This window comes from Grammomys surdaster, unplaced genomic scaffold, assembly GCF_004785775.1.
Source record: "Grammomys surdaster isolate TR1022 unplaced genomic scaffold, NIH_TR_1.0 194, whole genome shotgun sequence".
Taxonomy (NCBI): Eukaryota; Metazoa; Chordata; class Mammalia; order Rodentia; family Muridae; genus Grammomys; species Grammomys surdaster.
Window position 1 is genome coordinate 4,577,796 of NW_021604639.1, and position 24,708 is coordinate 4,602,503.

General features: G+C 40.9%; 1 protein-coding gene across 1 annotated transcript in view; it reads left to right on the forward strand.

The window, feature by feature from the left end:
• The window catches only part of Ryr2 (ryanodine receptor 2), a 424,465-nt gene that overhangs the window by 202,970 nt on the left and 196,787 nt on the right, over positions 1–24,708 (forward strand). The window contains exons 27-30 of the mRNA XM_028769855.1: positions 1,969–2,128; positions 4,551–4,698; positions 17,135–17,343; positions 18,756–18,930. Coding sequence (XP_028625688.1) covers positions 1,969–2,128; positions 4,551–4,698; positions 17,135–17,343; positions 18,756–18,930 — 692 coding nt within the window. The remainder of the gene's footprint in view (positions 1–1,968; positions 2,129–4,550; positions 4,699–17,134; positions 17,344–18,755; positions 18,931–24,708) is intronic.

A 24,708-nucleotide genomic window follows, 5' to 3' on the forward strand; every position in this document is an offset into this window, starting at 1 on the left:
CTTAGGAGTGCTAGGTACTTAGGAGTGCTACTTACTTAGGAGTGCTAGGTACTTAGCAGTGCATGGTACTACTGTATCCAGTCTTAGTATTGGTTTTAGGGATCCAAACTCAGGTCCTTACTCTTGCACGACAAGCACTTTAACTCAGTCCCTGAATTGATTCCTAGTTCCTTTCTTAGGATGACTACAGATAGAAAAATGGTTTTAGAAATGTCTAGCTCCCTATGAAGCATGGATTATGTATGTCAGCAGCCTCAAATCCAGCCCTGTGATCGTGTGGCTTTCAAAGACACCTTTACTGCATGAGATGATTTGAAGTTAACAAGCAGATGTGAAGAGGTTTGGGAAAAGGGGTAGTAGGTACCTTAGTTTGAGTGAGATTATTAGTTATTCAAACAAACTCCTTTAAAGCTACCTTTTTTCTTTCCTTACACAGGGTCATAGAAACTCAGGTGAAATAAGCTATAGTTTAAAATCTGGGATGATGGTTCAGTTGGTAAACTGTTTGCCTTGCATGCATGAGTTTGATTTCCTGGAACCTATGTTTAAAAGGCTGGGCAAGTGGTGCACACTTATAAACACAGACCTGGGTCAACTGAGACAGGTGGATTCCTGTCATCCTGCCTAGTCTTCTTAGTGAGTTTCCAGCCAGTGAGAGATGCTGTATCAGCAAACAAGGAACATGACACCTCAGTAATGACATCTACTCTTCACACATATATATGTGCATAAGTGTGCACACACACACATTCACACTCACAGAATCTATGCCTGAAAATGAGTGTCAACTACTTTTAACTCAACTTCAAATTAACAAACATAGACATGACTTCATATTTCTCACTGAGATCATTCACAGATCAAAACAATTTGGGAAGAAACTTTATCTAGGAAGAGGGCTAAAAATATCAGGATTACCTGGTTTCACATGAATAGAACTTGTCTGTAATGTTTTATTAAGAAGGCATCCCTCCCTCCTCCCAACCATCAAAAGAGTCTCCTTGGTACAGACGGCATAAAAGCTTTCTGTTAGCTTCATTTGCCCAGAGCTATCATTTTCTCTTTGAGGATGGCTTGTATGAGTGTTTGTTGGCTTTAGTCAATGATTTATAGATTGATCTTGCCTTTGCTGATAGCTAGTCAGGTCTAGGCCCCTCAGTGCCCACTTAAATTGGGTATGCTGGAATGTTCATGTCCCAGCCATGGGGAGGTGGGGAGATAGTTGAATCCCTGGAAGCTCATTGGCCAATCAGACTAGTTGTAGTAGGTCTGCTGAGAAACCCTGTCTCAAAAAAACAAGATGGAGTTAGATGAAAACACTTGACATTAACATAAACCTCCACACACAGGAGCACATCACACACACACACACACACACACACACACACACACGGAAAAAGTTGAAGAAAAACAGGGTTGGAGAGCTAGCTCAATGGTTAAGGAGACACAATGCTTTTATAGAAGACCTGGATTTGGTTCCTAGCCACATGTCAGGCAGCTAATAACCACATGCAAGTCCAGCTCCAGGGGATCTGATGCTCTCTCTTCTGGCCTCAATTGCTACTTGTGCATTCCCTCTTGCTCTCTCCCTCTCCCTCACTCTTTTCTAAATCTTAAAAAAATTACATGAAGAGAAAGCCCTTAAGTGTTGCTCATTTTAAATAATCAATATTTTTGAGCCTTAACTATTAAGAGCACACAGCTGAAGGTCTTTTGTGCCTTTCACATATAGATAAGCTGTCTCATTTTACATTTTGCTGGCATGTAAATAGAAACATAAGGATCCTGTGGCTTTTCCTAGCTACCCAAGCAGCAGCTGAAACAAAAGGGGCTCAAGCATGCTGACTGCTCTATGGGTCTGGTCACCACAGTCTTCAGCAGAAGAATTGGGATTGGATGGACCAGGACGGGACTTTCATAAGATTTCAATAAAAAGAGCAATTTGAAGTTCCTCTGTTTGCTTTGCAGTTACCAGCTGACCAGCGGATATAAGCCGGCTCCAATGGATCTGAGCTTTATAAAACTAACACCATCTCAGGAAGCAATGGTGGACAAGTTGGCTGAAAATGCTCACAACGTGTGGGCCCGGGACCGAATCCGGCAGGGTTGGACTTACGGCATCCAGCAGGTACCAGAAGTCTCTGAGTGTAGACGGTCATTGTTTTCAACTGAAGACATGAGTCACGGCTTCTTACAGATATCTTATCTAGATACACCTTTGTATGCTAATCCATCTGGACGAAGCATCTCTGCACCACTAGACTGCTGAGGTGGCTCTGTAGGTACAGTAGTTAAAGTGCTTCCCTCTCAAGCTTCACCACCTGAGCTGCACCCCACCATCCAGGTAAAGGTAGACTGGGAAAACCAACACCACAAGGTTGGCCTCTGACTTCTACTTGTGTACTGTGGCATACAGTGCCCCACCTCCAATGATATATACAATAATAATAATTACATTAAAAAAGAAATTAGGTAACCATAGCTCTGTGTTTGGTATGACAGCATGTGCTAACTGAGCCTTGACCCCTCACTTCCACCAAAGAGATCATATTACAAGAGTGGTTTGTAGTATGGTTTTGGGCATTCCCTTCCTTGAGATGGTTTAGAAGAGACTTTTGAGATACAAAGGCTGAACTATAGTAATAATAAATAGATCCACTGTTTCTGAGCCCAATTCTGAGCATCAGAATTCCATTTAAGATTTTGTTCTGTGTCATTCCTCTGAGTAGTAAGATGATGTATTACATGTTACAGAACACCCTTGGGGGTGGGCAGTAGACTGTAAATTACTTCTCAAGTGCAATCTGGGTATGACAACATCCCTGAAGAGTAAGTAAAGTCTGTGAACAACAGCCTTGCATCTGTTTGGGGCACCAAATGAGTTTTTGTTCAATGTAGGAGGAAAACAAGTATTCAGAATTTTCTAGATTTTGAATTGAGTGGATTAGTGGGTATGGATTATTTCCTGAACAGAAGGACTCACAGGAGTAGCTGGAGAGGTGGAGGCAGCAGAGCAGAGGGTGAAAGCAAAATTTAGCCTCACCCCTTAATCTGTCTTGCTATTAAAATTCTACTTACCACTGCTGCCCTCATTAACAAAATATCTGGCTTCATTGTGTAATGCAAAAGGCAACAGCAGTGCCTGGCAACTGACAAATTCCACAACCATTTCTTATGAGATGCTGCCACCAAGCTTAGAGTTTCGTAGTTGCCAAATGCAACTCACAACATTTCCACCAAGAAGGAAAGAGTCTCATTCCCACTTCACACATAGGGACAGGACCAAAGAAAGAAGAGTTTTCCCAGTGCTGTCCAGCCAGCAGATCACAGAATAGGACCAGGCTCAAGTCTTCTGATACCAGCCAAAGATCTTCACTTTCACTTAGCTCATGGTGAAACACCTATACTAGAAGATTTTTCAGGGGAAAAGTGGATAATTGCTCAACGACTTAGAATGTGTTTACATATAAGGAGTAAAAGATTGTTTAAAAATATATTTGCAATGCCCTTGCCATTTTGAGGAATTGTACATATGTGTTTATGGTGTGTGTGTGTGTGTGTTGAAACTTTCCTACTGGCCCCACATGTTTGCAGCCTAGTGTCTCAATGATGAACTGAGTTTTCATTTTCTTTTTGGTGACATTATCTGGTTCAGCAGTAGGCTGTGAACTCTTGGAGAGAGTTGACTGGTAGTTTCCTCCCTTGTTTATTCTCTCACAGTTGGTCTAAAACACACGTGTGCACAGAAACCAGGGGATCTCTGTCAGGGGACTCTTGCTAATGACAGTCCATAGACTACAACTCCACGTGGCTCCCAGGGTTCTAGATTGGGAAGCTGAGAGGGAAGAGCTGAGCACCAGGTCAGAAGTGAGGGGAACAGGCCATAGGGTTTGAAGTTGTATTGTCGGGAAGGCCTGTGAGGTGTTGCTTGTTTTGAGAGAGGGTAGCTTTGGAGTGTCACTGTTCCCACAAATGACCCATGGGACTTGTTTCCCCTACAGCAATAGATAGTCAGGTATTCATTATAAACTGTGGGAAGAAGGGAAGAAAGAAGAGACACAACAGAATTCCTTGTGCCTGTCCAGCCCTTTAGCTTGTTTTGTTTTTTTCTATGTGTTTGAGATAAGGTCTTACTGTGCAGTCAAGGATAATATTGAACCTGAAATCCTCGTCCTTCAGTTTCCCATGTCCTGAGATTACAGGCATGTGACTCCAAGCTTAGATTTTTTTTTCTCCCTACCGTGGGTGTGTGTAAGAGAGAGGGGAAGGGAGGGAGGGAGGGAGGGAGGGAGGGAGGGAGGGAGGGAGAGAGAGAGAGAGAGAGAGAGAGAGAGAGAGAGAGAGAGAGAGAGAGGGCACTTCACCACCTCACAGTTCCTCCTAAGCCAAGATGGAGTAGAAACTGCTGGTGCCTCCTTAAGTATGGAGACTTTGGCTGTGGGGTTGTAGCACTGTGAGCAGAATGCTTGTCTCATTTGTGCCAAGCCTTACCTTCCATCCCCAGCACTGCTACATGGCTCAGATGACTACAAACCTTCTCCCCAATACAGGATGTGAAGAACAGAAGAAACCCTCGTCTCGTTCCCTATACTCTTCTGGATGACAGAACCAAGAAGTCCAACAAAGACAGTCTCCGAGAGGCAGTGCGCACGTTGCTGGGCTACGGCTACCACCTGGAAGCTCCTGATCAGGACCATGGTACTGGTTTTGCTCTGTCACCCTTGGTTGCAAAATTGTGTAGTGGATTTTCAAATCTAAAAGATCACATACAGAGGGAGGGCAAGAATACTTCTTTTTCTCTAGGTGTCCACTCAAGGCTGACGTCCCCTGAAGGATTAGATCTGTCTCTCAGTGGGTAGCTCAGGGCTGTGCATCATCTCTGCAGGGCCCACCTTCCCATGTAGTCAATTGTTATTCCTCTGCTTGGCATTTATTTTATGTGCAATCCGTCAGTTTAATTTTGATCAACTGACAAATTTGAAGATTGACTGTGGGAGATTGACCTTTTAGTAATAGTTCACCCATTTATGAACATGGTATACGACATTCTTTCTTGTTAGTTTCTCTCGATGATTTTTAGAATAAAAGCTATATATACTTTATTTCTTACAGTAGTTTAATACTATTGTAGGTGAAATTAGTTTCGATTTAACTTTAGTATGGTGTTCTGTAATGTGAGATAAAGTTGTTATTTGTAGGTTGATTTTATATTCTTTGATTTGGAAGGGTGTGTGTGTGTGTGTGTGTGTGTATGCTCTGTTTATTTTTATAAATTTCAAAGAGTTCTCTCTATATAAAGTCTCAGTGTTTTTCTTTTGCAATCATTGTGTCTTACTTTTTGAATTGCTGAGTGTGTGAGGCATTCATAACAATGTGTAAGAGAAGCAGAGAGACTCGTAGCCTGGCTGAGTCTCAGTCTAAGGGAAACATTTTAACACTTCATTGTTAGACATTGTAGTAACACTAGATAAGATTTTGTTTGGGTGTTTTTTTTCTTCCATGCTAGGACCAAAACTCAGGACATTGTCCATTCTAGACAAAACTCTTTATCTTTGAACTATTTCGCTGGATTAATTATATTTTCTTTCACTTTTTTCTTTTTTCTTTTTTTTCACGTTGATTGACTTCGCTGCTTGACAGTTTCATAAATGTATATGGTTTTGGACTGCTCTTGCCGTCTTATCTCCTTACTCCTGACATTACCAATGCCCTCATCTCTCAGTTCCTGTCCTGATTCATGACGTTTACATTGTGACCCATTTAGTTTACCTAGGGCTGTCTTTATGACAATTGGGTTGGAACTCTCCTTTGGAGCCTAGTGGGGTCATCAGGAGGTACACATCTGTACACAGTGGCCCCCCTTTCTTTGAATCTACTAATAGTAAATAGCGCAACAGATAGGGTTAGTGCCCTGTGCCACTTCTCCTCTGTCCATACCTGAGAATTGACTGGCATATTCTTGTGCAGACCCAGTGCTGAAAAGGAATGGTGGATAAGGGCTCTCTAAAGTTCAGGAACATTGTGGAAAGTATGGGGAGGCTGTGGAGTACATCTTCTGGGCAGGAAACTGCCGTTAGAGTTAGGGACTCTCAGTAGCTAAGGAAACGCTCTTTTTAAAAATAGGTATCATTCATCACACGGAACAGACCTCCTAGTTTGCTGTGAAATTTGCCATGAATAGTTGTGAAATGTTAAATATATACGTTTTTGTCATTTGCAAAGAAGAGTATTTATTTTCTCTTTTATTCTTTTGACGTCTTGTAAAGCATTGATATTTGAACACTAAACCAAGTGTTTTATTTCTTGGACAGTTCTAGTTAGTCCCGATATATTATCTCCTTTTCCTGTGTACAGCTCAAGCTGTTTGCTAATAACTTGTACAGAATCTTCACATCCATCTTCATAAGGGATGTTGGTGTAGGAATCTCCTGTAATTTCCTTGTGTTTTAATAGACTGTAAAGCTGGCTGGATAGAGGAGAGGAGGTCTGCTTCTCCATTGTCAGCCTACCTTCTGGAGGAATCATCTGTTTTGCTTCTGTTCTCCTCTTTTTTTTCCATAGTCTTTACCAGTTTTTTATTGACACTCTCTGAGCCTGGAAGTTATTCTTTAGGAGAAGAGTTATATTACATTTACTGATAAATCCATTTGCACAATTGAACTAGCTGTGTTTACTGGCATAGAGTTGTCCACGTGCCTCCATATTGTTGTTTTAATGACGACAGGATTTATTGCTAGCATCACCTCACCCCTTCAATTTGATGGTTGTCGTGTTCTTGGTTTTGCTGGCACTGGAAATCCACATGTCTCTGTATCCTTGTTTAAATTGTTATCGGATTATTGCTAATAGCACCTCATCTCTTCAAACTGATGATTGCTCAGTTCTTGCTTTTACTGGCATTGGAGATTGATCCTAAGGCCTGCAGCAGGCTACCACTGAGCTACAGCCCCTACACTTTGCCTCCTGGGCCATCTTATACTTTTATTTAGTTTCTTTACATAATTTTCTTTACTTTCTTTCTTAAACTGTTTTGAAGTGGGTAGTTAGTGTTTCTTTAGGACCCAGCCTTCTTTAGAGTCAAATTCTGTTGTCTTTTCCTGTCTCCCTGTATATAGTGCTATACTTTGTGGTCTTTGCATATCTTAGAACTTTTGTGAGAAGCTGAACATTTTAAATAATATATTGTGGCAACTCTGGATTTAGTTATCATGTACATTGTAGCCATTTTCTTAAGGATTTTTTTTAGAGCTGATGTAGAGTGTGTTTGTCATGTTGTAGAGTGGCCCCTTAGACTGAGTCTTCCTTAAATATCTCTCTAGGAGGCTATAGCTTCCTGTTGGGACTGGCTTCTAACATCCTATCCAGGAGTTTGTAATTTCCCCTTAGCGTTTGTTTGCTGCTTGCTCACAGCCTCAAGGTCTTCCATAGATGAGGACAGATGGAAATTCTGCTCAGGTCTTTCATGAATTACATTCATAGCTAGGAACATAAACATAACTCTGCAGATTTCTAGAAAAATGAGAGATTTTTTTTTTCCCCATGCAACCTGCTGTGGCTAGCTCCTGCCCTGTGTCTCTGTCGTATTGTTTGCTCAGCTGTTGTTTATTACAAAGTTACTGCTACCTGGAGCAGCTGTCTGTGAAGGAATTGCCCCTGCTGGCTTTAACAATTGTCCCTGTGGAGAAGAGTGTTTGTACTGAGCTAACTTTTAAAGCAGGTTGAAAACAGACAAATTTGCAAGTAAGATTTAGGACCAGGAGGTAATATGTTGACAGTTATCTCTGAATTGTCCTTTGGAGGCCTTTCAGCCCTGTTCTGCCTGCCCCAGAAACTTGTGGTAGCTGGTTTGTTTCTGTGCCTGAGGGGCTGTTGCTTTTCAGTGTATCTTGGAGCTGGAGAAAGGGCCCTGCGGATGGACATGGTAAAAATACCACTGAGTCCATGCTGTGGGGACTGTCACCTTAGGTTACTGATATGTTTTATAAAACCAAGGATATGTTTTGTAGAGCCTGACATGGTACCGTAGGAGGGGTTGTCCCAGCAGGCCCCATGCTGAGGCATCCCCCCCATTCCAGCCATATGTCAGGTGTAGTATAGAATATAGTTTATTTGGGGGCATGGGAAGGGGAGTTGAGAAGGGAGTAGAGGTAGAGAAAGAGGGAACAGAGAGGGACAGAGAGAGAGAGGGAGAAAGAGGAGAGGCTGAAGCCAGCCAGGAATACATGGAGGGGGCAGAGAGAAGGGGAGAGAGGGAAAAAGGGGGAGGGGGTCAGAGAGTGAAAAGAGGCAAAGAGAGTACCAAGCCAGACCTACCTGGCTGTTGCTAGGTAACTGTTGGGCGGAGCCTAGAAGGAATGCTAACAGTTACTTCTCTGGACTTGGAGGGATGAATGCTGCTAAGGTGCCCTCGATTGATCCGTGGAACAGAGGATTCTGAGCTTTCTGTACTCAGGTGATGGCATCAGCAGCAAAGGTTAGAGGAAGAATGAAAATAGATGAAAAGATTCTAGAGAAAATTCACGGTCTTGGTCTCATGAAATGTAGAGATGATGTTAATAGGGGTGCCAACCTGTGCGTGCGTGCGTGCGTGCGTGCGTGCGTGCATGCGTGCGTGCGTATGTGCGTGTTTCCAGACAGCTCAGCAGAATAAGAAACTTGTTTAGAGTTGGGGCTAACAGAGCAAGTAGGGAGATAGATCATGAGGCAAGAAAATGTAGAGCACTGTATAGTTCCGGAAGGAAAGAAGGAACTGGGACCAGTGAGACATGTTCTTGCTTCCAAGACTCATGACTTGACTGCAGTACTGGACCCCAAAAAGTGGAAATGGTAGGAGAGAACAGACCACCACAAGTTGCTCTGTGATCTCTGTGGTTCGTGCACACATGTGTGTGTGTGTATATTTGCACACGCACATACACACACACACACACACACACAAATGTAGAAAAAAAGGGGCAAAGAATAGAAGAGACTTAGCCATTTTGCAAATGGATATATTCCTATATGGAACTGAAAAAAGAGAGGGTTATGAGTTGTCTCACAAGAATTTAGAGATTGAGCCATTAGCAGTTGATTGAAAGCTAGGAAGATTGCTCAGTCAGTGATGTTCTTGCCACACAAGCATGATAAACTGAGTGTGACCGCTATGAAATATAACTCGGCAAGGGGGTGCCTGGCAGGCCCATGCCAAGATGTTCCCCTGGGAAATTACACCTGTGTAACAGATCTGGCTGGAATAAGGGGGTTTGTTTTGGGGAAGGGGGTGAGTGAGGACCTGGAGAAGGGGTAGAGGCAGATGTAGACATGGAGCTAGGCAGACACATGGGAACTGAGCCATGAGGGCAGAGAAGAGGATAGGGCACAGAGAAGGACAGGAAGGGGGAGAGAGACTGGCCGGGAACACATAGGAACAGAGAGCTGGAGTGGTCAGACAGTCCTTGTATAATCAGCCCACACCTGAAGCACCTGGCAGGCGGCAGGCGATAATCGAAGCCATTTGCTGGGTCTCTTGGAGGATCCAATGGAATCCTCTGTAAGCTAACAGTGACCCCCAGAACCCACATAAAATGGGCAAGAACTGAGGCCTAGTTCTCTAACCACAGTACCTGGAGATGGAGGCAAGTCCATCCCAGAAGCTTGCTGCTGGTCAACTAGTCTAACCGAACCAGAGAGCTTCAGGCTCAATGTGACATCCTGTGTTAGAGAATAAGGGAGAGAGTTATAAAAGGAGACACCCAACAGGGACATCTGAGCTATACATGTATGAGCACACTCTGGAATTCCCCCACCATGTGCACATCTACATGTGAATACATACAAACACACAGAGAAACAGTCCATAACTTTCTGTCTTTCTGAAGTCACATAAGCGGTGATCAATGAGGCAAGGGATGTGTTCTGTTGCAATAGGAGATGAGATCATGTTTCTCATGTATAGCTACACCCTTGAACCTAGTAATATGTCTCCCTCTTAGTAGATTACACATAACACATTACAGAAAGTAGATACAAAGGATTAATTCACCCATGCCAGGTATCGTTTATGGGAGACATTGTTTTCTGAGTTAGAATCTGAACCAATCAAAACATCAGCAATTGGAGATCACAGTGAGACATTTTCATCCCAACATAGAGTATGTATGGCATAATTGCATACAGAAAGACCTAAGTTCTGTCCTTGGGCCAAATGTAGGGCACAGGATAGGAGACAGCAGCCATGCATTGAGGCAAAAGTTGGAATATATTGAAGCCCTAGTTAAGATTTATGGAAATATTTGAGCAGAGAGTACCAGCCCCAGGAAGTTATCAGGCAGGAGCTTGCTATGCCATCCCAGTTTCCCATAGAAATATAACTATGGTAACAGAGAGAGGGGACAGATTGGTGGGGGAGGATGCTGGGAGGTGGAGAGACTAGTTGGGAAGCCTTTGGGAAAACTGCGATTTTTCTAAAGTCGAGATTAAAAGGTGTGAAAGATTTTATGGTGTAAGACCACATCAATCTAGCAATTGCTTAGATATGATAAAAAAACATCAATTTGCGGCCAGAGAGGTAGCTCATGGGTAAAACACCTGCTGTGGGAAGCTGGAAGATCTGAGTTCAGTCTCTGGAACCCCATCAATGTAGGAGAGAATAAGACTTCACAAAGCTGTCTTCTGACTTCCACATGCGCACCATAGCACGTGTTATCCTCACCTTAATAACAGTAAATAAGGATTTTTTTTTAAAAAAAAGGAACATTAGTTTGTAACTTACTCTTCTGTTATGGCTTACATTTGATTAAGTTAAATGCAGAAAAGGTTGCAAAAATTGAGCATAACTTTGTGTAATTGGTTATAGCTTTGATTTAGTCCCCATTTTTCAGGAGAGTGTGCACATATTCTGAATGAAACACGCATAAGTATTTGAGTCATGTGGTACCTTCAGAGTGTTGTTCTCAATGTCGTATTAAAACATCTGAAAGTGGAATATGTTCTTATTCATTAAAAGGTTTTTATTGAGATTTGAATGATTTTACTAAACGTAATGCCAGGACGTTGAAAGGGTGGGTGGTTCGGTACCAATTATTTTTAAAGTATGATATAAATATACCTGGCACATTCCAGATAATGTAAAAAAACTTTTAGAGACTAACGCTGCCTTCCTAGCTGCTGGATATAAGTTATCCTGTTCAAACATAGTTAGGTCTCACTACCCTCTAGTGGTTGGTGGCCTCTGAGCCTGTGGTCTGGTTAGAAAATTGGACGTTAGACTATAACCCAAGACTTTACCCTCAATCTTGTCTGATCAGTCACCATGTATATATTCATTGCCAGTTCTGTGGGTCCAGGGAACACAGTCTTTGATCAGATCTATTTCCTAACTTTCTTGATTTGAATTTCAATAGCCTTGATCATGTCTAGGAGAAAGGTACCTGCTAAAGGGTTGGGTTTTTTTAAATGTTATGTATTCTATTTATTATTTTAATATAAACATCATTTGTCAAACTCACACAAGTTAGAGCTACATACTAAGTGTCTATGAATCAAGCACAGTGTGTGGCTTTTCTACTTGGAATGGAGTTCTGTGTCTTTGATAGGGTTGTGCCTCTTTGACCTGCCTCGGGTCTTAGACTTGAAGCTGGGGGAGATTTGTTTCTCAAGCCAGCTCAGCAGGTGCTTGAGCTCATGTGCTGTAACCAATGCCAAATACATTTCAGATTGCTTGTTTTCTTTAATCACTGTTGGTCTAGATTTTCCCTTTATCTGAAGTTGTTGTTGTTGTTTTTAATCAAGAAGCAGAATGCCAAATGATTGTTTCTTTAAACCATGGCTATTTATCTTGAAATACAGAGAGTGAATTGTGAGCCACTTAGACATTTGCAGGAAGATCTTCAGACTGGTTCAATGAGGGATAAAAATTCGTCTCCATCAAATGCATGCATGATGGTTTCTGTACACTGTAGCTGATCTTTGCTACTTTGTGTTCTTCTTCCCTCTTCCTCACTTCAGTTTCACCTCCTAACTCTAGATAGGAGAGAAACAAGGGCAGAGTGGAGAGAGAAGTTAGGAAAATCCCTGAATCTAATTTCTTTCCTTTTGTTTCTTCTTTGACTATGGCTGCTAAGAAACCACAACCAACTTCCCTAAACTACCAATACCTGTCCCCAAGAGCCCTAGCATTTATATACTCTAAAGTTCCCAGAATTCCAAATGTCACACAATCACAGAAACTATTTACAGCTGGCAAAACCATGCCTCTGCTAGAGAACAAGGCAAATCATAGTCAGTTTGATTCAGCCCCACATCCCTGTACCTGAGATTTAAACAAAAAACATTTTCATCTAATATTTTTGTGTTTTTTAAAAAAACCAAAATTCCAAAATTGCCACTATAGTGTGTAGCATGTTCATTCAAGTTCAGGCTGAGCACCAACATGAGCAACAGTTTTAACACAGCACCTAAGGTCAGGTAGAGCTGTGCCTGGACCAAGGGACCAGGAAGCTACTACTGTTGTTATCTCTGTTAGATCCTGGTTTTGGTTTTGGGGTTAGGGTCAAATCAAGGGCTTCATATTTGTTAGGTTGAGTTCCTTCCTGTGGCCCTGGAATTCTAGTGGTTTCATTTCTTTGGGTTAGTGGGGAAGACTCATGATATGTCTCAAAACCAGAGGGAGAAATAGAGAGTAGATTTTGGAAGAAATGATATGTCACACTTAAAAAAATAAACAAAACAAAACAAAAACAACAACAAAAACCCCCATTATTTTTAGTTCTGTGAGTATGCGTGTCTCTGTATGCATATGTGCTCCTGACTGCAGTGCCCATGTTGCCCAGAAGAGGGAGAAAGATCCTTTGGAGCTTTAGTTATAGTTGATTGTGAGCCACCTGACTTGGGTTGTGGAATTGAATCCAGGTCTTCTGCAAGAGAAGTATCTGCTCTTAACTACTGAGTCATCTCTCCAGATCCTGTCATAAATTTTTATGTCAAATTTGGCTTCCAAATATTTGGAATGTTTTAATCAAAGAATGTTTCTGTTTGCTTTCCTTGACCCTAAACATCATAATTATGAGCTCTGATGTCCCAGAAATGTAACAGGAGATAGTTACTCCAGGACACTTTTGTAATTTGGTTAAGTAGAGAATGGAATATCCCATACCTTGGAAAAGTGTGGCTTGAATTTTTCAGTGATACTTAGGTTTAATTTAACTAAAACTCAGAAAAGTTCTAGAAATAAGCTCTAAGTATAAACCTCACACTTCATGTTCTAAATCTCTTAGATTAGTGTGGCCTCAGCCATTACTTAAGAAAGGGTTAGTAATTTTAGATTCCTGCCTGAAATTTCTTCTTTGTTCTAGCCTAGGATTTAGATGTCTGCCTGAAATGACTTCTTTGTTCCAGCCTAATGTCAGATTCCTGCCTGCAGTCCATTTCCTTGTCCTTGGCCAATGTCAGATTCCTGCCAGGCAGCCCCAAAAGCTCTCTATATCTCCTCATTTTTATTGCATAAACCAGACTGAGCCTGTCTTAGGTTGTTCTGACAAGAATGCTTTCCTTACCTATGATGGAATATGCATTATCAAAAGCAATGCACTTCTGTCTTAGGTTGGTAAGGCTTTATTCAGAATCTTACCTGTCCTTGGCTTGCCAGCCTGTAAAATTAATAACTCTGTCTGAGGGTCCATTTTCAGTTTCAAATTATGGACTTTGGCTGCCAACCTGTTGATGAAGTTAGAGACAAGTTTTAATACAATGGACAGAAATAAAAGTATTCCCAGGACAAGAAAGGCTAACATGATCAAGCCATTCCTGAGGTTTGACTAAAATAAAATACTAACTAGAACAAAGAAGTTAATTACAGGCAGGAATCTAAATCTTAAGCTAGACCAAAGAAGTAGGCTTCAGGCATGAAAATGACTCTGGGCTAGGACAGGGAAGTAGGCTCCGATATTTTGCCCATCCTGATAAGCCCTTAGAAATAGTGATCACAGGAGTGATCACAGGACTCTGTTTATTTTCGTGAGTGTTCTTTGACTATCTGGTTTATTGTCTTGCTTGTTCCTTGACTATTTGCATCTATTGTATTGCTAGTTCCTCAACCTAGAACTGACTTTATACTTGCATGTAATTTAAACAGTATAAAAGCAAAAAAGGAGGAGGAAGGATGGGATAGGAGATTAATGGGAGAGGACAGGGGAAAGGGGATAACATCTGAAATGTAACTAAATAAAATATTGAATTAAAATTAAAAAAAGAAAATGCAAAAAAAGGGAAAGGGTTAGTAAGTAGTTTTCTCAGGATGCATGAGTATTTTTTGAGACAAGGTTTTGTAATAGTTTCAGTTGCCCTCAAACTCATTGTAGCCCAAGATGGACTTGAACATGGGAGAGTCCTCCTGCATCAGCGTTCTAAGTGCTCAAAAAATGAATTCTTAATTTTATTTGACTTTTTCTGTTTTGAATTGACTGTCACAGCATGGCAGACTAGTGACCTCCCAATGGAAGCTACTTAAAGTATCAAAATCAGATGTTTTGTCTTAGAAATGTACTTATTCAGCAATTGACCCAAACATTTTTATTTTTAATTAACTAAGTTTGTTTTAGACAACTTCCTGAATGTATACAATGTATATTGATAAGTCTCCACTTGCTTTTTTACTTCCCTCCCACTCCTGTTCCTCCCCTTCCCCCCTCTTCTACTTCCCTCCCCCTACTCCTTCATGTCTATTTATTTTGTTTGTGACCTACTGATCACAATACACAACAATGGGCATACAGCTAAAGACATTTCTCTGTTGTATTCAGAAATGTGGGCTAGCTATTGAAAACTGAGTCAGCAGGTGCTCAGGCACTGCCTCTGTAATTGCTACTTTCACCATCATTGGGAAACAGCAATGGAGTAGTATGTTAATCCAACTCCTAATAGGAAGCCACCTGGCATGACAGCCAATGTTTCTTCTCTTGCTTTATTTCACTCTCATGTTATACTAACTGTATCTTTACTGTTGACTGGTAGAGCTTATCTAGATCTATCTATCTATCTATCTATCTATCTATCTATCTATATCTCAGGATCTCACTATTTGGCTCTAGCTGACTTAGAACTCATGGAGATTCACCTGTCTCTGCCTTCCCCAGAGCTGGGATGTAGCTCAAGCTAGCCTCTGGCTCTTTGTGTACCTCCTGAATGCTGGAATGTAGCTCAGGCTAGCCTCTGACTCTTTATGTACCTCTCTAGTGCTGGAATGTAGCTCAGGCTAGCCTCTGACTCTTTATATACCTCTCTAGTGCTGGAATGTAGCTCAGGCTAGCCTCTAGCTCTTTATGTACCACCTGAGTACTGTGGTTACAGGCGTGTAGTGTGTCGCCACACTCAGCTTTACTTACTTTTGCAGTTTCATTTGATCATTTCTTCTCAATAGCCAACTTATTGAACTCTAATAATTTATAAATGTTGCCCAAATCTTTGAGTGGAAATAGATGAAAAGCAGCTGTTTATCTGGTACCTGTTAACTCCGTGCCAGCTGCCAGCAGCTGAGAAGGAAGAGAGATCTGTAGCTTCAGATGGCTCCTATGATCTGCCTCCTATGCATCACAAACCCGAAGTCACTGAAGTTTGTTCCTTGGGGTCCAGCTTAGGCCTTGCCAGTTGTGATCACTGCCCTTAACTGCCTCCTCTATCCAGTGGACCAGATCTTCAGCCCAGGTCTCTGAGATTAATGTGGATTATGCTTCTCAGGGTTACTCTGGCTAAAGGTTTCAGGTGCCTAGGTGATCTGTGGTTCTTTGCTTGGTCCTTTCTGTCTCATAGTCAACATGCATGCATATATGCATGCATGCATGCTCACACGTGCACACACACACACAAACATATATGCATATATATAAAGGATACCATGTATTCTTTGAAGCCCACCTCAGTATGGTGGGCACTGACCATATGAGTCAAACGGAGGAAAGTTAAGTGTCAGTCACACAAGCAATATTTTAAGTGCTCAACACCCACAGGTAGTAGAGAGCCCCCTCCCCCTTCCTGGAGAGCACAGATATAGAATATCAAGCATATATTTCCCACTTTGCACTCCATTGGGTTTGATCTCGAACCATGCCCATTTCTAGACATGTTTGTTGGTGTGGCAGGCTCTTTTGAAAGTATGGGAGAACAGAAAACTTCTTTATGATAACCCAGAGCCTGTTAGCCTCCCTGTGGTGAAAATTAATCATGGACTGTCATTGTCTGCTCCTAGAACACTCACCCTTCCCCTCTCTGTTCTTTCTGGCTCCTTCGTTTCCTGTACTCACTCATAAATGTCAACTTTTTTGTAGTGTAAGGCTCACAGCCTATGCCCCAACAAGATAGTTTAGCACCTGACCTTGGTAAGCCAATGATACAAACCAAACCAGTGGTGAAAAGCAGAAGATAGAGATTGATTTATTGTGACCACAGTGAGAGGAGAGACAAATAGATCCAGCCCCTTCCTTAAACCATCTACAGCATCTGAGTTTAAATAGAAGGCAAGTGACATACATAACGAGGCAGCCCTAGGTAGTCATGCCCCTCCCCCCCCAGCATCTTCACAGTCCAGTCCCTCCAACTGGATCCCAAGATAAGTTGTAAATCTTGTTCCCAGACAGAAGTTCTTCCTTTGACTGCCCCAGAACTTTTTTCTTCTCCTAGGAGGAGATTGGGGTACCCTCATTTCTGGTGATCCATTGTTTGAATAGTGTTGTAGCCAACAGGAGGGGCACAAGACAGAGTGGTTATATGCTTATTTTTTTTGAATAATGTAATTTTAATGTATTTTTTCTCACCTAAGACTTCAAATTCATATGATCTTGTAGTCTTCCATTTCTAAACAACCCAGGACTAGATGGTTTTCTTTCTCTGAAAGGTAGGGTAGTTGCATTCTGAAAGGGGTAGCAGGAGGAAGCCCACCTGTGTGGTCAGTCACCAAGCTCTTCCCTGACTTTCCCTGGAAGTCCTGTCTGGCTTTCTACTTTAGTGGATGGATCTATCTGACAAGCCAAAGGTAGATGGTGAAACAGAAGGTATAGAGTTGGGCAGTCTGCCTCCCTGTGGGTTTTATGACTGAATTAGGTCAAGCACTGTTTTTCTCTTAACTTCCCACCCAATGATCTCCAGTCTCTCGAACCCACAGCCTCAAGAGCCGAGGTGTGCAGCGGTACGGGGGAGAGGTTTCGTATCTTCAGGGCAGAGAAGACCTATGCGGTTAAGGCCGGGCGCTGGTACTTTGAATTTGAGGCTGTCACTGCTGGAGACATGCGGGTTGGTTGGAGTAGGCCAGGCTGCCAACCGGACCTAGAACTGGGTTCTGATGAACGTGCCTTTGCTTTTGATGGCTTTAAGGTAAGTACCTTTGTTGAGACCTGGCCTATCCCTCCTTATATGTTTGGATGCCAGAACCCTTGCTGGTCTCACAGCAGACCTTGGACATGCCTCTTTAGTCATTTCAGACTCTTTCCTGCCCTACAGAGCCAATGAAATTTACCAAAAGGTTGTCCAATAGTGAGGTCTTCCTTGTCTATCAAAAATGGTAAAGAAGCCAGTGCTGTGGTTCATGTCTCAATCCCAGCAGTAAGGAAGCTGAGGCAGGAGGATCACAAGCTCAGGTCCAACCTGGCTTCATTTAGAAAGACCTTATCTAAACAAACAAACACACACACAAACAAAGCAGTTTTAGTTTCATTCTTGCTGGTGACCAGACATAATAAACCAGATCAAGAAATACCTTCAGAAACAAGTTTCCTTCCTGGTGCACCCAGAGACTATAGCTAAAAAAAGATGTTTAACTCTGGGAACACAAGTAAAGTAAGGAGACAACAGAAGTGCAGAAATTCTGAGTTGTAATGCCTTTGATGCATAATTTAGTTTAAAAATTTAAAAGCAATATGTTACATTGAGCCTATTATCAGTATTTTACACAAATGCAGTAACACATTATATACAAGTCACAATGAAGGTGGTACTTCCAAATAAATGTAAAGGATACATGTGACAAAGTAACTCATATGAGTAATTTTTCACCTTTAAATGAATGTAACCCAAGCTCACATTTGAAACTTTGTATCTAAGCTTGTTTGTTTGTTTGTTTATCTATTTATTTATTTTGGTTTTTCAAGACAGGGTTTCTCTGTGTAGTCTTGACTGTCCTGGAACTCACTCTGGAGACCAGGCTGGCCTCAAACTCAGAAATTCGCCTGCCTCTGCCTCCCAAGTGCTGGGATTAAAGGCGTGCACCACCACTGCCCGGCTCTCTAAGTATATTTATAAGTGGGCTGGTATCCATGTTTTGTTTGGGGCTTATTATTTTACAGATACCTTCAGAGTATTTTTAGGTGTGATTTGAAACTTTGCTGATGTTAGAAAGGAACTGAGAAGTTTCCAGAATTTCATTTTGTTTAAGTAACATCAAGAAGAGGGATTTTATTTTGAGAGAGGCAAACATGAGAAAGTTTTTTTTTTCTTTTCTTATTTTAGTGGTTGGTACCCAGCTTGATTCTCAGCTCTTAACTGGACACGTGGGAGTAAAGAAAAACAACTCATAGCCATAGTACATATAGTTAGATCAACTCTCAAAAGGATGAAATAGCATCTGGTTTGTTCACAGTCCCTCACCCTGTGTACATAGGAGGGATTTTGACTCCCCAGACATCCCTTTATCCCCTGCCTGACTCTAGACCAGTAGTTCCAGCTGAGATCATCCCACCACTGCTGGTCTGTCTGACTCTGTGAAAAGGGACTCTTTCTACCTCCAATAGGCCCAGCGGTGGCACCAAGGAAATGAACACTACGGGCGTTCTTGGCAAGCAGGTGATGTCGTGGGCTGCATGGTTGATATGAATGAACACACCATGATGTTCACTCTGAATGGAGAGATCCTGCTGGATGACTCAGGCTCTGAGCTGGCTTTCAAGGACTTTGATGTTGGTGATGGTAAGAGCCATGATGTTCTGTCATTTGTATTTGCAGTACAATGTATCTGTTCCCCTGGTTCATGACCAGACCCAGTAAAAGTTTTACAGTAAGTGGACATATGAGTTGCCTCTGTAAATTTCTGGGTACTATGATGACACGTGGCTGATCTGATCAGACACCCTTAAAATTATCCCAGCAGAAATGACACCTACCCCACTTATGTAGAGTTTTGATGAGGTGGGGATGTCTGTTTGTACACACTAAGATGATGTCCTCCAGCATTAACTCCTCATTCAGGATGTCCCTGGTTCATCGGTGGTTTAGAGCATTTTCTTATCTATCAACTTTACAAAAAGGGAATGAGGATCTGACATGGCTTGGGCAGTCCCTCTCTCAGAATCTGGAGTGACAAAGATGGCTAAAGCCAGGTATATGTGCATATGCATGAACATGGGTCTGGTTATATTTAGGTCTTGAAACTAGAAAAGGAACCATGAGAGGGGAGAAGGAAGGTTTTGAGGGTCATAGAACACAGGAGAAACAGGAAAAGGAGGAACACTGGGTCTGGAAGGACATGGGGTGGAGGAAGAGGGTGAGTGAAAAGGGAGGAAAGACAAAAACAAATGGCGCAGTTAAACCTAATACAGTATCAATAGTAATTAGCACACAAATTATGACATCCTCTTAATTGTCAGACCCAAGAAAATGATGTAATACATTGGTTGTTATCTCACAAGAAAAGAAATGGGATTAATATTAAGTAACATATATGGAGACAATCACACCATCAGCCAAAAGGGAGCACTAGCTTTCATTTCAAATTTATATGAAAAAATTACGTTTCCCATATTGTTGCAGTTGTATGTGTGGTTTCCTGTCTGTATTTGAGGAAAGGTAAAGAATGAAGTATTTGCTAACCCTTAGGAGATGCTCACAATCTGTTGTAGCTTCTTTGGTTGTAGCCCCTGCTCTAGGTTTTCATGGCTATGTTTTTGTCTTATATCCCAGAGGCTGCTAGCTTCTAAGCTGTGATGTATGCTCATCACACAACCTCTGCTTTGGGACCAGAGGCTCACACCAGAGAAAGAAAAATCTTATCAAGCCATCTGTCTTATACTACACGAGGTGACTTCACCATAAGATGTATAAACTGTGCGAACAGACTTACAAACAGGGTGGGCATATCTCAGACGGATATAATCAGTTGAACTCATTTGCATTAATTATGCTAAGACCCACTGCCAGAAAGACTTTCTTTAGAAACATATCACCAGGCTGTTACTGGTAGAATGTCACTTAAGGTAACTGACTAGAAAATCAGAAATGTAAAGGGCAGGAAAGTGGGACTACTGTTTTATAGATATTGGGTGTGTACAAAGCTTTATGGAACTCTGTTTCATTGTGTTGGGATATTATTCACTTGAGACAGTGTTTCTCACTGAACTGGGCGATATCTGGCAGTCAACAAGCCTCTTGTCTTTGTCCCTGCAGCTCTGGCGTTATGGGTGGATGTGCGTAGTCAGGCCTACTTCCAATGTTAGTGCTGGGGATTTGAACTAAGTTTCTCATGTTGATGCAGTTAGCACCCTTAGGTACTGAGAGATATTCCAAGATTCACCCCATAACTATTTTCTTGTTTACTTATTTTATATTTATGTATCTGTGTTCATTGATAAGTGCCATCAGTTAAGGGCTCTTTTGAATTTGTTCACATTTATAGCCCCAGTGTGTAAATCATGAGCATGCCCTGGATGTTTATTAAATATTTGCTGGGACAAGTACAGTAGTATTTGAAGTAAGAAAGTAACCAGGAACAAGGAGTAGTAAACTGAGGGCTTTGGACCAAGTCTCTGTCTACCATCTGCTTTTATAAATAAAGTTTTATTTTACTACATTACAGCTATGTTCATTTATTTGCCTTCTGTCTATGATACTTTTACATTTATATATATGTATACATATATGTATACATATATATATTCCATTTATTAGTATGAATTCCATGAAAATGACCTATAGTCAGTTGTTGCTTCTATAATTGATATGATTAAAATTATATAAAAATGGGCTAGAGATTTGGCTTGTCAGTTAAGAATACTTACTGCCTTCAAAAAAGACCTGAGTTCAGTTCCCAGCATCCACATTAGGAGGCTCACTACCACCTGTATCTCTAGTTTTAAGGGCGCTGACATCTTCATCTGCTCTCAGTGGGAACTTGGACACATGCAGTACACATAAATTTATACAGGAATACACATATAAACATAATATTAAAAATAAACATTTTATAAAATTATACAAAAGACAAGAGAAATATGATGTTTAGTATGTTTATCTCCTTCATAAAGAATTGAAAAGATATTATGAAAATAAATCTCTTTTCAGCTTATTACAAAATGCTACTCAAGGGCATAAACATTTCAAATGGAATTTAATTATTTTACCAACTCCTCGAGAGATGTTAACTCTAAAACTGTATAAGAAATGATACAGTCACTCTTGTACATTCCTCACCTAAAAGGACCCAGTTTTTGACATGGCTGTATTAGTCTTATTGTTCTTTTCTGTTGTTTTTATTTGTGTCTATAGTATCTCCCTGTATGTGTCTCTGTGTATATGTATGTGCGTTTGCCGTTATGTCTGAAAGCCAAAGAAAGACATTGGGTATCTTCCACTATTGCTCTCTGCCATATTGTTTGAGGCAGGATCTCTTCCTGAACCCAGAGCTCACTGACATGTATGACTGGCTGGCCAGTTAGCTCCAGGATCTGTCTTCTCTTTGCCCTCTAGAGCTTGGCTTACAGCTGTACAACCACTCCTGGCTTTCTTACATAGATGGACATCATTTCAGTGCAGGCCCTTGTGCTTGGGCAGCAGTTGCTTTACTGACTGAGCCATCTTATTGCTCCCCAAGTATTCCTTTTATTCAATAATAAGATGAATTTTAATGGCTGTCCATATTTCATCCTGTGTATATATCAAAGGTAATCATTTTCCTCTATGGGTAAATTGATTTCTACTTCTTTTTCTGTCTATAATTAAATCCAGTGAACCTCTATGATAATTTGTAGACATATTTTACTTTAGAACCATTATCTATGTTTATTGTTGCTCTGTTCACTAAAGCAAAGAGAGGGAACCAACCTAGCTGTCCATCAGTGGATGGGTTATGAAAACTTAGCACATGTTTAGAATGAAATGCTATTCAGTGCAAAAGAAATATGAAATCTTTTTCAGAAAAGAAACAACTATATAATTTCCCTGAGGCCTATAATATATGTGCAAGGATAGCATAGCGTGTAAAAAGAACACGAAAGGGAAAATCTTAGTGATGACAGAGGACAGAATGCATGTAATGAACACCTAAGTCATTAAAGATAATTAAAGTTGATTATTTCTCTAGGTTCAACTCTGTCATGGACTTTTCATCCTTTTGTGATTGATAAAAACATAAAATATATTGGTAGTGAAAGTGTGAAATCCAGTCTGAAGCATCACAGCTTCAGCAGAGCTGTTCTAAATTCATTGAAGATCATTGAGATGGATAGACATTGGATCTGGCTAATCTCGCTCTTCAATGTTTTTATTTGCAAGGTCTTTACATGCATGTGTTAAAGAAGAAAGATTGAATCTCAGGGAACATATGCAGTACACAGAGGGTTCAATAGTAGAACTCTAAGGGTCAGAGTGGAACTAAGACTTAGGTCCAAGTCTGCTGAGTGTCTCTTGTCAAACACCCCACAAGACTATGTCCTGCTCTTAGATGTTAACTGTTCTGGAGATGTTACTGATCCTCCCTTTCCATCCTTCCTCTGCTCCAAACACCACATTCTTGAAAAAATAATACAGGATTTTTTTTTAACCCTTTCCAGTATCTTCCAGCCCCTTAGTAGATTGTGAGCAGCTTATAGCTGGTATCTCTGTGTTATTCTTAGATTTGGCACATGGCAGCTGATATTTGTCAAATAAAGAAACATGTGGTTAGAGGTTTCTCAATTAATATGAGGAGGACAGTTCACATAAATCTCACAGCTGCTCAGGGGAATAAGCAGAGTTTCTGGTGCAGAGTTTCTTTACTGGACACAGCACTGAAGGTTAGGCATGAAGAATGTGCCATACAAACTAGTGTATCTGTAGTACTTCAATACAGTCCTTCCTGGAAAGGATGTGATCAGGCACTGTTTCATTAAGTGAAGTGAAGTGATGGGGACTATCCCTTGTTTCCATAAGAGAATGCACATTCATTGGGAGAAATTTGTTGAAGGACATAATAAAAGAGAGACTCAAAAATGTTCAGTGACTTTCTACTCTGAAGCTTTTGGATAAACATGGAACGTTTATCTAAACTGAGTGCTTGTTCTATGAAATGCATGTATGTGACTATTTTCCTATGTACAGATGATTCTTTGAAGAATAAACTTTCAAAATCAAATGTTTATATCATCCCAGAGACATATATATTATTAAAGCAATGGAGAGTTATGAATAGAGATTTAGTTTCTTGTTCAATATATAACTCTTTGGTGTGTATTGCTAGTTAGCTTATTTTTTTAAATGAAATTACTTCAAATGTACAACGAAAGTCAGAGAAGTACAATTAACACCCAAAGGTCTACCATGGAGATATTTGCAAATCTCTAGTATCTCCTAAGCTGATAATGCTGCGGTAAACACAGTGATCAGAAATAAATAGATGTTCCTTGTCCAAGGAGCTGATTCTTATTGTCTCTTTAGTGGTATCAGATAGTGGGTTATGCTTTCTAATCAGCACAAATGACTTTCAAGTGTCTCCCATCCATCCTGTCCGTCCCTTTGATTTCCTGGGGACCCTTATTTGCAGCGATTTAACTGACTGCTGGAGTGCAGGCTGTCAGGCACAGCTGCAGCTGATTCCAACTTAATCACAAACTGATCATTAACACCTCTTGGCGCTTAGCTGAATGTTTCCATCCCCCGTCCATGGTGGTAGCATCACTGGACAGCCATCCCTTTGCATTTATGCAGATGGAAACAGACTGGAAGAAAAACATTGGGTATTATTACTTTTGATTTTATTTTGTTATATTTTATTTATTTGTTGATGTCTATGTGTGTGTCATCTCTTCAGCACCAGGGGAATTACTGACATGACTTTTATTGTCTTCTGACACGGAGGATGGGTTATCTAATATGGGGAATCATTGATATAGCTTTTATTGACTTTTGATATGGAAATATTGGCTAATCTGAAACTGCCAGTACAAGGAAAGACTTGTGAATCCTAACTGATCACCATTTTCTTATGGGATCTACTCGCTCCCTCTAAGCTGTTCTCTGCATTCCAATGGACTTTGCTCGAGTGCCAGCTGCCCACAAATGTGAACATTATGTGAACATTAATGTGAAGCAGAATGGTGAGAAATGGAGTATAAATGGCACTTTCCCCTTGGAAAGTGACATCCCACATCTGTTACAAAAAACACATATTATCTAATGTCCTCCACAGTTGATTCCAAAGATCTCAAAGAAACAGCAGAATTAAGACAATTTTGTCTCTTGCCTAATAATGGAAAGATCAGCTAAATCTGCCCTTAGCTAGATGAGCTGATCAAGTATTTTATTAGTTTTTGTCCTATTGTCTATATGTTTTTGTGAAGTACATATGTGTTCATAAAACTTGGGTGTATTGTTTCTGTATATGTGCATATATAACTATGTATAATATGTAATATACACACATATGTATAGGGATGGTCTTCTCTCCCCCCACCTCTCTCTCTCTCTCTCTCTCTCTCTCTCTCTCTCTCTCTCTCTCTC